The 11,902-nt window shown below is 38.9% G+C and overlaps 2 protein-coding genes and 1 long non-coding RNA gene across 4 annotated transcripts in view; 2 read left to right on the forward strand and 1 right to left on the reverse strand.

The window, feature by feature from the left end:
* LOC106963501 (uncharacterized) overlaps window positions 1-2,450 on the forward strand; it is a 7,633-nt gene extending 5,183 nt beyond the window's left edge. The window contains exon 2 of the mRNA XM_015058436.1: window positions 752-2,450. Coding sequence (XP_014913922.1) covers window positions 752-2,241 — 1,490 coding nt within the window. The 3' untranslated portion in view covers window positions 2,242-2,450. The remainder of the gene's footprint in view (window positions 1-751) is intronic.
* Window positions 2,451-5,249: 2,799 nt separating this feature from the next.
* On the reverse strand, window positions 5,250-5,780 carry LOC106963504 (uncharacterized). The gene is made up of 3 exons (XR_001428205.1): window positions 5,685-5,780; window positions 5,528-5,614; window positions 5,250-5,430 (listed from the first exon to the last, which is right to left on the reverse strand). It is a non-coding gene; the product is annotated as an uncharacterized LOC106963504 (long non-coding RNA).
* A 2,025-nt stretch (window positions 5,781-7,805) lies between these two features.
* LOC106963503 (CD209 antigen-like protein A) lies at window positions 7,806-11,562 on the forward strand. Of its 2 annotated transcripts, XM_015058437.1 has the most exons (6): window positions 7,806-7,967; window positions 8,302-8,391; window positions 9,323-9,400; window positions 10,052-10,194; window positions 10,311-10,417; window positions 10,702-11,562. In XM_015058437.1, exons 1-6 carry the CDS (start codon window positions 7,856-7,858, stop codon window positions 10,847-10,849), a joined length of 678 nt encoding a protein of 225 aa, XP_014913923.1. In that variant the 5' UTR covers window positions 7,806-7,855; the 3' UTR covers window positions 10,850-11,562. The 2 variants fall into 2 exon arrangements, with proteins under 2 accessions (XP_014913923.1, XP_014913924.1); XM_015058438.1 differs by lacking the exon at window positions 9,323-9,400.
* Window positions 11,563-11,902: the final 340 nt, after the last annotated feature.

Here is an 11,902-nt window from a genome sequence, read left to right on the forward strand (position 1 = left end):
AGAACATGCAAACTCCATGCAGAAAGACCGGGGCCGGGAATCGAACCCAGAACCTTCTTGCTGCACGGCAACAGCTCTATAATGATAATCATAAAGCATTATTTAAAAAAAAAACGAAAAATCTTCTTTTTCCCCTCAATGCTATTTAACTGATCAACAACATTCTCAAATTTCAATTCCCTATTAAAACCTAATTCCGTTTTAATGGGCGCTTTCCTCTTTGATATCCAATTTTGACTTCCAATGATTCACTTCCTGCTAAAGAGCCAGGCTGATTTTTCTTCAACTCTGATGGTTGAAGAAAAATCCACATATAAGCGGCTTATAGTCCGGAAAATACGTATATGAAAAAAAGTCTGAATGCTCTCTGGTATTGTTCAGGGGGCCGGACCAAATGTGGAGGCGGGCCGGATCTGGACCCCGGGCCGTAGTTTGGGGACCACTGTCTTACTGTTTTCTGAAGACTTCATATTACACCTCATTTCCATTGATTGTGGTTCTGATCCAAAAGTATCACAAGAAATTATTACTGACTATCAAGTCGAAATACTAAACCAACTTTTACCTGGTAAAAATTATTTTACAAATTTCAAATGTGATGACATTTGATAATGTGGAGTTTTCAAAAATATATATTTCTGCCCACCTGGCATTTTCTGTCCGTGGTACAGAACAATTTTTTTGCTCCTGAAATAGTATGAATAAAAAAAGCCAAGGTGATAAAACAATCTGCGCCTTCTTTCTTTTCCAGGAAACAAGAGCCAGTTGATGGAGGCGGCTCTGGGATTTGCCCTGGGAGCCGTGGGAGGATGCATACTGGGCGCTACGGAGGACCCGGTGGATAGGATATTGTCTGCGATGACTGCAAGTGGTCCACTGAAACCAGTGATGGAGGAGGTCAAGGTGATGGGTCCCCTGGGACTGGGCACGCTTGTGGGAGCAACAGCACTGACAACAGCGATGACATCCGTCATAGCAGGAGTTGTTTTGGCGGCGGCGGTAGCCTCGGTGTTTGTAACACTGAGGAGCTGCAGCAGTTCCAATGCAGATTCTGCTGGCTTGTGGGCATCAGCGGGGTGTGCTGGCATTCTAGGGACCACACTCAGCGGAGCAACATTTGGGAAGGCAATCGAATGGATTGTGAAGACCTACGGCATGGTGGGACTTCTGTGGGCTTTAGGCCTGTTCACCGTTCTTAAACCGCCTCTTAGTGTTTTATTCCAGCTGGCATGGACCCAGGGAGAGACCTGTTGCACTCTAGGGGTTGATGTCATGTCCAGAGAGAGGGAAGACATTGAGATTATTGAGTGGCAGCAGAGACAAAGGGTGGCTCTGCAAATAGAGGAGAGGATATTGTCCATAGAGAAGGGAGGTAACCAGGTGGGTGACAAGGCGAGATGGATCACTGAAAAAAGAGAAAGGGAGGCGATAGACAAGAGGAAAATCGAGAATAAAGAGGCTGAAATGGAGCAAAGAACCATCCACGACTGGATCAACACCATTTTGGTCAAACAAGTCGATTTCTTGGCTTTCACGGGAATACCAATGGCGGTGGTTTCCTTTGTCACCTCAGTTTTGGGATTGTTTGGCTATGGGAGCCATCAGGTTGTGCTTATAGTGCTTCTGGCTTTAGTTGTCCTCATTGCCTTTGTTCTTATGCAGTCCTCTGACTTTAAGTTCTGGATGTTGGTGGGGTGCATGGGAATGTTTGCAACCTTCATCATTGCCATGCTCACGCTGCATGCCAAGCAGGAGGCCGTTGTAACTGCTACAAAGATGAGCCAGGCGGGGTACAATCAGTCCGCAGAATCTATCAGCACTCGGATGAACCTTCAGTCTTCCCTGGAGGCTGTGAGCACATCCTTTTTTGGGGCAAAAATGTGTCAGCTGGGCCTGGGGGCCACAGTGGGAGGGGCATTAGTTCGCAGAGCAGCTGGCGAGGTGAAAGTTATTGTAGGGGCCGCTTCGGTTGCAGGAGTCCTACTCGCAGGGATGGACGCTTTAGCTCCAGTTCTGAGTGACGGAGAGATGGCGGGTGCCCTGCTGGGAGTGGTTGGAGCAGCAGGGGTGTCAGTTGGCGCAACATCAGTGGCAGCTACAAGATGGTCCTCATGGCTGGGAACTGTGGGGACAGTGGCAGGGCTGATTCTAGGAGCATTAGGGATGGGAAAGTTGCATTTTGTCAATATTGGGCTTCAGCTTCCTGTGGCCTTTGTGTTTGCAATGTCCAATCCTTTTTAACTAGTACTGTATTATACTACAAACTGTAACTGATTTCTAAATTATTTGAATTTACCATGTTTTAATAAAGTATATTGAGATCATGTTGGTTTGCTAGAATTTATTGCTAAGTCTAAGTGTGATCTTGTTCACTTGACTTTGTGTGCCAGATCACAGAAGTGAAACCCTCCTGCTGACTGACAACACTCTATAATAAACATAACCTGGAGAAAGTGTTTCTGTCTGTTTTCGAACCAGAGACCTTTTGCGTGTAAAGCAAAAATGCGAAATCTGACTCACCTAAAAACCAAGGTCTTGACCCGTTTTAAGTGAACTCTAGTGCGGTTCTACTGCTAACATGAGAAATGGTTCATGTTGAGCCCATTGTTGAAGAGTGTTTGTTTGGCACATCTGCCAAAGACAAAAGAGAAATTCTACAATCGCTGAATCTGACACTACGCCATTTTTGTTTGCATTTCATAAAAAAGGAAGTTGTGCTCAGAGTCTTGCTCAGAGGTTTAATGTCTTTTCCTTCAGTGGTTCTTAGTGCAGCACGAGGAGGTAAATATACTGCTCAAAAAAATAAAGGGAACATTTCACTTTAATTTTGTGTGTGGCTCCAAATCCAGGCCTCCATTGGTTAATAAATTTTATTTCCATTGATGATTTTTGTGGGATTTTGTTGTCAGCACATTCAACTTTGTACAGAACAAAGTATTCAATGAGAATATTTCATTCATTCAGATCTAGGATGTGTTATTTGAGTGTTCCCTTTATTTTTTTGAGCAGTGTAGTTTCCTCAAAGACTTTGGTTTGTCTGACACAGTGACACCAGCTGAAAATGTAACAAATGTTGCAATTTTGGTCCTCAATCGAACTGAGTCTACCAGACAATCAGATGTGAAAACACCCTTAAACAATTTCCTTATTACAAAAACCCAAGTGTCTTCATGTCCCATTTGATCGAGCCAGTACTAGTGAACAAGACAACAACATACATTTCATTAGCTTAGTTTTAAAGTCTACAAAGCTACATTCAGAAAATAATTAGCAAATGTGTGATGTTGGGGATTTTTTTAACACCATCCCCTTATGCAATATCAAGTAAATGTCTTTGACTTGTAACCAATGACTCAACACTGAGGAACATCTCTAGGATGCCATCTTTATTCTCCAACCACCCAGATAGGGTGTCACCCAAGCCTTTTTTTTCTGTACATAAACATGCTCACAGAAAGACATATGGCTAAACAGATCACAGGTAACATATTTGAAATATCTAAACAACATTTACATATTACTTTCCAACAATATTCAGAGCCGTTTTATTTCATAACTGGTAACTAATGTAAATTAAACAATGTGTACATAAAACTTCAGCTAACTAGGACCACAATTGCTCTCTTACCTCCCGGTGCCCGTTAGTTCAGTAAACAAAACACTAAAATGCTCACTAAAAACAAGACTAAATAAGTTCTTCAAAAGGTTACGTTGTGAGAGTAAGACCACTGTAGACTCTACTAACCTGTAAACAGGAAAAACCATCTTGGAGTAACGAGGCAGAAACAAATCCGTACTTAACAAATCCTCCATTACGAGAGCACACTGCCTCCTACTGGTAGCTTTCTGCTACTGCAATCAAGTTAATTACAATAGATGCCAAATCTCGAAATTAGAAATATACATAAAAAAACATATCAAGTAATTCAATATCAAAACACAAAAAGAAAACAATAATAATAACAATAATTAATAACAATGATAAAACAGAAACCATTGCTTTTTGTGTATGCCACATCTGCACGTTTGTTAACAATAGTTGCCCCACTGTTACCAACTCAGTGACTTTCTTGTCATATTTCAGACAAAATAAATTGGTATCGGCATGTCAGGCTTTTCAAAGATTGGTAATTGGCAATCGGCCAGAAAACTGCAATGGTGCAGCCCAACTTAAGATGGAATACATAGATATTCATGACATAGTTTGATTAAATTAAATTAAATCTTAGGTGTAATATATTAAAAGTCGTTAAAAATGTAATTTGTAATTGGAGTCTCTCTCATCTGAGAGTTTGGACTGGTACCGGGCTGAGTCTGAACCTTCAAATAATTTTAATTGGAGAAGTTACACTTAACTTAGAAGCTGAAGGAAAAATAATGTTTGTATTAGATACATGAATTATCATGCTCGGCAGCAAACAACATATCTCCAACTACAGCTCAGAGCAGCTCATTGACATATTAATGCAGTAGCCATGTAGCCTGATGGAGAAACATTTTGCTAAGCAACGTCAAACATTGAGAAGTTAATTATTGTTATCAAACGTTATCAAACACGTTGTTTTGAAGTCAAACAACCCTTAGAAACATTTCGGGCCAACCAGGAGAATCAACTCGTTTAAAGTTAAATCTCAGTTTCACACAAATACAAACTCTGTAGCATTTTGGCTGTTGAACAGGTTGCTATCAAGCTAATTTTCTATTAGCAGCTCCACAAATCTTTCTGATAAACATTACATTACCAAGACACGTTAAAACATACCTTTATCTTTGCTTTTTCTCTATTCTTCCTCTTTCTTTTTTCTCGCCCTGAAGGATAAATCATTTTTTGCTAACTCATCTTCCACCGGTGATTTGGAGGTTTGGACGCGATCTGCACAGCAGCTCAGATTATCGTACAGTGCGGTACGTACCGCGGCCACCAGGGGGCCCCCAAAAGTAATTAATTTTTTAATTTCTCTTCTTGCCTATCTTAAGAAGTATTTCTACAATACATTATCAAATACATATTATTGTAAAAATAATCATAATTCATAATTAATGTCTGTTTCTGTAATTTAATCACATAGAAATTATTACTAAAATAAAAAAAATATATGTTCCACTTAGGGGGCCCCCTAGTGACCCCGGGGCCCTAAGCGGCTGTTTAGTTTGCTTATGCGTTGGGCACGCAGTGATCCATTTTCAGTTGGTCTCTCTCCTCCTCTAGCGTCTTTTTTTCCTTTATGTTATGTTTCCTTTATGTTATGTTATGTTCACTGTTTCTCTTTTCAAGTGTGCGTTTGTCTCTCCTCAAGGCACAGATGTTTTCCAAGAACTTTCTGCACTGATCAGGCTTCAGTCGCCCACACTCTTCCTCCATCTTGTGGTTTTCATCACCAAACTCGGATATGTTGCAAGCTGAGGCGGGTGCGAACTTGTTTGAGTATACTGAGAAAAAAAAGAGAAAATAACTAACTGTTATGGCTGTCTTTTGTTGTTGGTGGTTTTTTACCTACACTCTACGAAACAAAGAAGTGACACTCACATGTAAGACGAAGCGACAAATTGAGAACGGCTTGTATGATACATAGTGCGCCAATGATGAGGAAAAGCAGATGATAGCGTCTTCTGTCTGCAAGTTAAATGAATGTATATTTAAATTGATAAGCCAAAATGAAGATGTTTGTAATGTTTTGTGTTACCTGATAAATTTGCTTCCCCGTATGGCTGCTCATTAACGTAGTCTCTCATCTTCGGTCTGTGCATTGTCCCGATTTCATCAGCAGCTAGACACTGAGTGATGTCATCCTCCTGCTTTTGGTGCATTCTTAAAGAACGAGGAAAGACAAACTTAGAAGTGGTAAGAAAAGAGGAAGAGACAAGCTTAAAAAAAACCCCACATATTTTATCATGTGCATCAGACAGACAAACAGATAGATGCATTTATTGGCTGAACAAAATTGTAATTTTCCAGAGCGATGATTCACTTTGTATCTGTGTGTCATACAAATTCAATGGCCTCCTTTGAATGTGCGGATGTAACATAACAAAATGTAACTCATAGGGAGCACATTTCCCCAGGAACGATATGCATACACACAGACATATATCATAAAGGGATGACATGCATTCATGAAACATTGTTTATTACCTGTGCAGTTGAAATAAATAAGTTCAACACCTTAGTCTATTCAGTTGTAACAGAAATAGTGAATCAGCCAGTCGAGAACATTTAGGGATCTGAATACGATAAAGACGACTGAAGATCAAACCAATCATCAGACTGGAGAAGCAAAGAGGATTTATGCGACTCTGAACATGAAATGTTTTTTTTGGTCGCAGAGTGGCAGGCCTGTGTCTTTTGGTAACTCTTCATATTTTTACGTCATTTCCTGTGGTTGGCAGAGAACTGAAATGCCTTCAGAGGAGAGGAGAGTGGGCAGGCCAAATAAAATGACCAAATATAGGCATAACAATGCTCTAAACGTAGAGCATTTCCAACCCTGAAGCGGATAAGCTACAGCAGAGAGAGACCGCACCAGCTGATAGTTCCTCCAGCAAAAGACATGAAACTGATGCTATGATCTACCCAGGCCCAACAAAACTGGACCATACCTCTTTTGAAAAATGTTTCTTGATCATGTATGTGGTGGTCTCAGGGTTATGGCATTTGGAAAAGTGTTGGACAAAGTGTCTAAGCTAAAGGTCTACGCCAAACAATGGCCTCCATAGATTCTGACCAGTGGGATGTGACTAGACGGCAGACTGACAGTGTAAAGACAATTCAAAATGTCAATATGGAACAAACTGTCTGAGGAATGTGAATGAAGAAGTTCATATAATCTTACCAGAGTGCATCTGACTGGAACTGAATTGCAAATGTAAAAAGAGAAGAAGAAAAGAATAACAGGCTTTAAACGGGAAATGTCTATCTATTTCTTTGCGTACCCCAGACAAGCATCAATTCTCCTACTTTTAGCACAATAATTCTCTGCTTTCTCCTCCTTCCCTTTCACTAATATCTTCCTTGTTTGATCAAGTCGGGTAACTTGAAAAAAAAGAAAACAGAAGCAGAAATTGTGGTTCAAAATGTGAAAGATTCATCAGAGAGAAAAACAAATGTGAGGAACTAGCTGAACAAATTAAGAAAGAATGTTTTCAAAATCCTTGAAAGTTACTTCTCTAAGTGGTATATCATATTTGATTTGTAAAAGAAGTGCCACACAGGAAATTAGCAAATCACAAAGCGGTGGTGTTGCCATGGTTGAGATTTAATGACGATTTTAAGGCGTCTTTAAGGTAAACCTTTGCCTTTAGTGGCCGTTGGCAGTTTCACCTGCAATTCTAAAATAACTCTATCCAATTCTCAAAAACTGCAACATAACGAGGTTATCGTTCTCCTATTGTCATAGTTCAATATATTTATGTACATATATTGTACAATTAATGTTGCAAAGTTTCAGTTCAGACCTGATCCAAAGAGTTTAAACAGGAATCCCAGCAGACGTTAAACAATACACACCTTTTAAAATGCATATAAATAATCTTCAAGTGTGCAGTTTGTAGCCAACACAATCAGAACCAAAGGAAGAAAACTGATTTTAAATCATTTTTAAGAATGACTGTGTTACAGACTTATGAAACCTGTTCCCTTTAATCGTTACGATTCAGAGCAAAGGTTTTATTGAAATATCGTTTCCTTCTTCACTTTTTCTTACTGGGGAAACAAATGCTTTTTAGGATGTCTGAAAGGAGAACAAAAAGAAGGTGTTGCCACATTGAGAAACGAACAAAAGCAGAACCGCGTTGACGTTCAGCGTCATGCCAAACATAGATTTCTTGCCCATCGTCAGTGTTGCTCTCACAGGGTAAGATGGCGCGAGCTGCTAATCGACAGGCAGCTGAGATCGATTATGTGAATCAACCCGATCCCTCCACTAACGGGCGTCCCAAGTTAGAGACTGGGGAAAATCACGCTGAATCGGGTAAGACCCAGATGGCCTTGAAACATCATTGCTTTAAAGAATGTTTCTTCTGTATTTGACAAATTTTGATAAACTGATTGAAACTCGCTGCTGTTTCTTTTTTCCTACTTTTATGGAGTTTTAAGGAGAATATCTCCACTAATCAGTTTCCACGAAAGAGAAAAATGATATTTTAACCCTTGTAGAAATGGGGTCCAACCGACCCCACACACGTAAAACTTGTATCATTTTCCACAGTCCTCTACATTTGCCTCAGTTCTCGCACGCACAAGAGTTAAGCAGCCACACAAGAGTTTAACTGTCAATGTGTCTTCTTTTTTTCTCCCTTATGCAGGGACAAAGCTGCTCAGAATGGTCGCTGTTGGCTTTGGGCTTCTTTGCATCCTACAAGTTGCTCTCAATGTTTCCCTTCGTCTGACTCTCCGTGAGTTTTTTGTTTTTTTAACCTTTGTTGTGAGACCAAATACTTTTTTCTGAAAATCAATGTGAGACCAGGAGTTGGATCTGGAAACTTTCAGGAATGCAACTTTGAAATTCTTTTTTTCTTTTTTTTTTTAAGTATGTAAATTGCACAATGAAAGACAGCAATTAATAGTTTCAGGCTTTAGCAAAACCTTGTAGTTCTTTTTATTGCATTCTTTTTACAAACTGCATTTACAGAATGGAAAACTGTAACAATAAACAAAACTATAAACAATCCTGAAAAATTTGCTGTTAATTTTGCTCCATTTGATAGAGAAATTTGGGGGCCAAAGTCATTTTCAAACTTTTGCAATTTTTTGGGTTGTTTTGGAGTTTGATTCTAGTCAAACTCCAAAGAAAAGTGAATAACAACATAATTTGTTATTCTGTGTTCCTTATCTCTTTCTTCAACTTGACTAGCTTTGTTTCTGTTTAACTTTAATTCAATCCTTCAGTTTACCTTAGTTTTAGTTATTTGTTTTTGGTTTCATTCATTTTCCTAGTTACCCAGTTTGTGTATCTCGCTCCCTGTGCCATTTTTTCTCTCTCTCTCCCCTCACACCTACAATCCATTTCTAATCAGCCACATAGTCAAGCTCCCAGTATGTGTACAACTCTTTCTCAGTCACTCCTTGCTGGTTCCTCCCATTAAAACCTGCTTCTTCCTTGTGCATCCTGCCTTCAACTTTTCCTGGATTTCTGTTTTGGTTCTCCTCTGGCTCTCTGTGCTCCAATGTTTTTGTTTTTTGTCAGTTTTGGTCTTATTTTTTCTACTACTTCTCGATGCCTCCATAATTTCTTTACGGATACTGTATCTTTAGACTTAACATCTCCATGAAGCCACAATGAGAGACTTTCTTTCAAATCATAGCCAGCTTGTCCTACTCTTTCAGACAAACCTCAGCCCACACCAGATGTGGTGTTTTGCAGTAATGAGACTCAGGACATGTGCAAGCTGAAGCAAGAGACCAGTAAGTGCGAGGATTATGAAATGTCACATAAGAAATTATGTGACAATTCATATGTGGAAAGCTTTAGATCAGTGGTGTCCAAACCTTTTGCTACATGGGCCAAAATCTCTAACTTAAAAATGCGTGTGGGCCAAAATTAAATTACATTTATTTTATTTATTTTTGCTTGCTCAGCAATCAACAATATGTAATATTTCAAACACAGTAGGCACAATTTTTAGCTGTTGTTGGAAATGTCAATTATTTTGTAAATCCAAAACTGAAAAAAGTTTTGCACATTTTAATTATTAAAAGCAATAATGCAAGTTCCACAAAAAAATCACAGCAACAAAAATGTGGTTTTAACAGACCAAGTGTGTGTTGTACCTAAAGATGATTGTAATGCTATTTAAAGTTGTTAGCAATAATATTGCCCATGTTAAATGTAAAAATAAATAAATAAATAAATAAATAAATAAAATAAAGTCTCCATTTGTATAAACCGATTTAAAAGGATAAATTTGTGCTTTTCTTGAATTGCAATTCAGGCTTAAAAAAAATCACTCCAGGGACCGCAAACGGCCCACGGACCTCATTTTGGACACCCGCGCTTCAGTCTTTTCCAGTATGAGTCAAACATTAAGCTTATAAGACGTTTCATCACCTCAACAGGGGAGTATCTCCAGAAAGGATGGCTATATTTCTGCGACAGTTTTTATTACATGTCGTCCATCAAGAAGACTTGGAACGAGAGCCGGAAGTACTGCCAGCAGGAGGGCGCCGACCTGGTGGTCATCAACAGCAGAGAGGAACAGGTAGGTTCCTGTTACCACGAAAGAAAATCGTTATTAGGCAAAATGCAAATTAGCAATAATCTTCAATTTGACTGATTTCTTGTATTCATTATTATTATTTTTATTTTCTGCGTAAGAACTTTACCACACAGTATAGCAGGGGCAGGCTCACCTGGATCGGACTGTACGAGTTAGGTGGGACAGAGCAGTGGATATGGGTGGATGGAGCTCTGCTGACGGACAGGTTTTTACTTTTTTTGTTGTTTGTTTTAACATTTAAAAAAAAAAAAAAAACTACCTGGAAACATCCATTAATGGATGGTGCAGTTCTTCCCAAACTGCACCATCACGCAGCAGCTTAAACCACACGTGATCAAACTACTGGCGGTAAATCTGTTAACAGTGAACGTGGTGAAATCGGATCGCTTTTTAAACGATCCCCGGTGTCTTCTCTGTTCTCTTTGCCTGGAACATTTTCCTCGTTGTGTCTCTGATGTTGTCATGGTTTTTTGTCGTCTTCGTTTTAAGCTACTGGGGCCCCAACGAGCCAAACAGGTTGGAAAAAGTAAATCCAAGATGTGTGGAGATGAGGTTCTTCGACACCGAAAACAGCTGGAATGATATATCCTGTACCACTGAAAACTTTTGGATTTGTGAAAAAGAAACAGCTCTGTAAACAAACAAACAATCCAAAATTTGGAAAATGAATCAGAAATGTATAAAAGGCTGATTTTCTGTTGCTAGTATAAGCATTGTGTATTTGGATTTTTAAATGTGTTTTTAAGATGAAAGCCATCGCTTTGATAATTTCTGTTCATTTCTGTCAATCAATCCATCAGTCGTATTTATTTGTATAGCACATTTCAGCAGGATCTGTTTCCTTTTTTCAACTTTTGGTCTCTTGGTGACATAATTCTGAGGCGGACGTTTTCCTGCAGCAGTGCAAAACTGGCATTCTTCTTAGTTGCGTTTTTTTTCTTCTTCTTCTTTGATTACTTATTAAAAATTTGAAGGCAGATTGTCTGTTTATTCAGTAATACCACACTTCACCCAGGAAGGTAATCATAAATTAATAACTGAGATGAAACTACTTATTTTCTGATAATCAGGCAGAGCCCTGACTTGTTCATTTTGAGCCAAATTACTAATTTTGTTCATTTCATTTATCATCTGTTGCTAACTATTTGTGGTTATTCAAAGCAAACAAAAAAAAAGCATTTTTCATTGTGAGAAGCTGTTGATCCCCTTTTTCACCGACCAAATGTTGATTTTTAGAATGCATAAAACTGAAATTACCATGCAGAAAACATCCAGCTGTAGGAAAGTGGCTAAGTCAACTTCAGTACTTATTATTTATCTTTGAGGCTTCAACAACTGTAGTTTATAATATTAAAAACAACAACAACAACAAAAACCTGCCATTTTCAAACTCTCCGAGACCGGAGAGTTTTTTGAAATGCTTTCAAAAAATCTCACATATTTTTAAAAGCATTTTACCTTTTTAAAAATCAAGTGTGTACAATGAAACACACACAGTGAGGCAGCAGAACGGAGGATTCTCACATCTGCAGCCACTGTGTGACGATGCCAATGGTAACCAAACATCTATGGCGAATGTTTTTGACAACCTTGTTGAATCTGTGGCTCAAAGAATTAAAGCATTTTTACCCATAATTTCACATTCATGAATATTTCACCTGTACTTGTTTTTTGCAAATTGCATCCTTCA

The sequence above is a fragment of the Poecilia latipinna genome, unplaced genomic scaffold (genome assembly GCF_001443285.1).
Source record: "Poecilia latipinna isolate Pla-1442-1.1 unplaced genomic scaffold, P_latipinna-1.0 Scaffold1541, whole genome shotgun sequence".
In the NCBI taxonomy this organism is placed as follows: Eukaryota; Metazoa; Chordata; class Actinopteri; order Cyprinodontiformes; family Poeciliidae; genus Poecilia; species Poecilia latipinna.

Coding starts and splice junctions, on each gene's coding strand:
- LOC106963503 (XM_015058437.1), top strand. CDS start 7,856: ATGGCGCGAGCTGCTAATCGACAGGCAGCTGAGATCGATTATGTGAAT. Junction 7,968..8,301: donor GGAAAATCACGCTGAATCGG/GTAAGACCCAGA, acceptor TCCCTTATGCAG/GGACAAAGCTGCTCAGAATG. Junction 10,418..10,701: donor GGAGCTCTGCTGACGGACAG/GTTTTTACTTTT, acceptor CTTCGTTTTAAG/CTACTGGGGCCCCAACGAGC.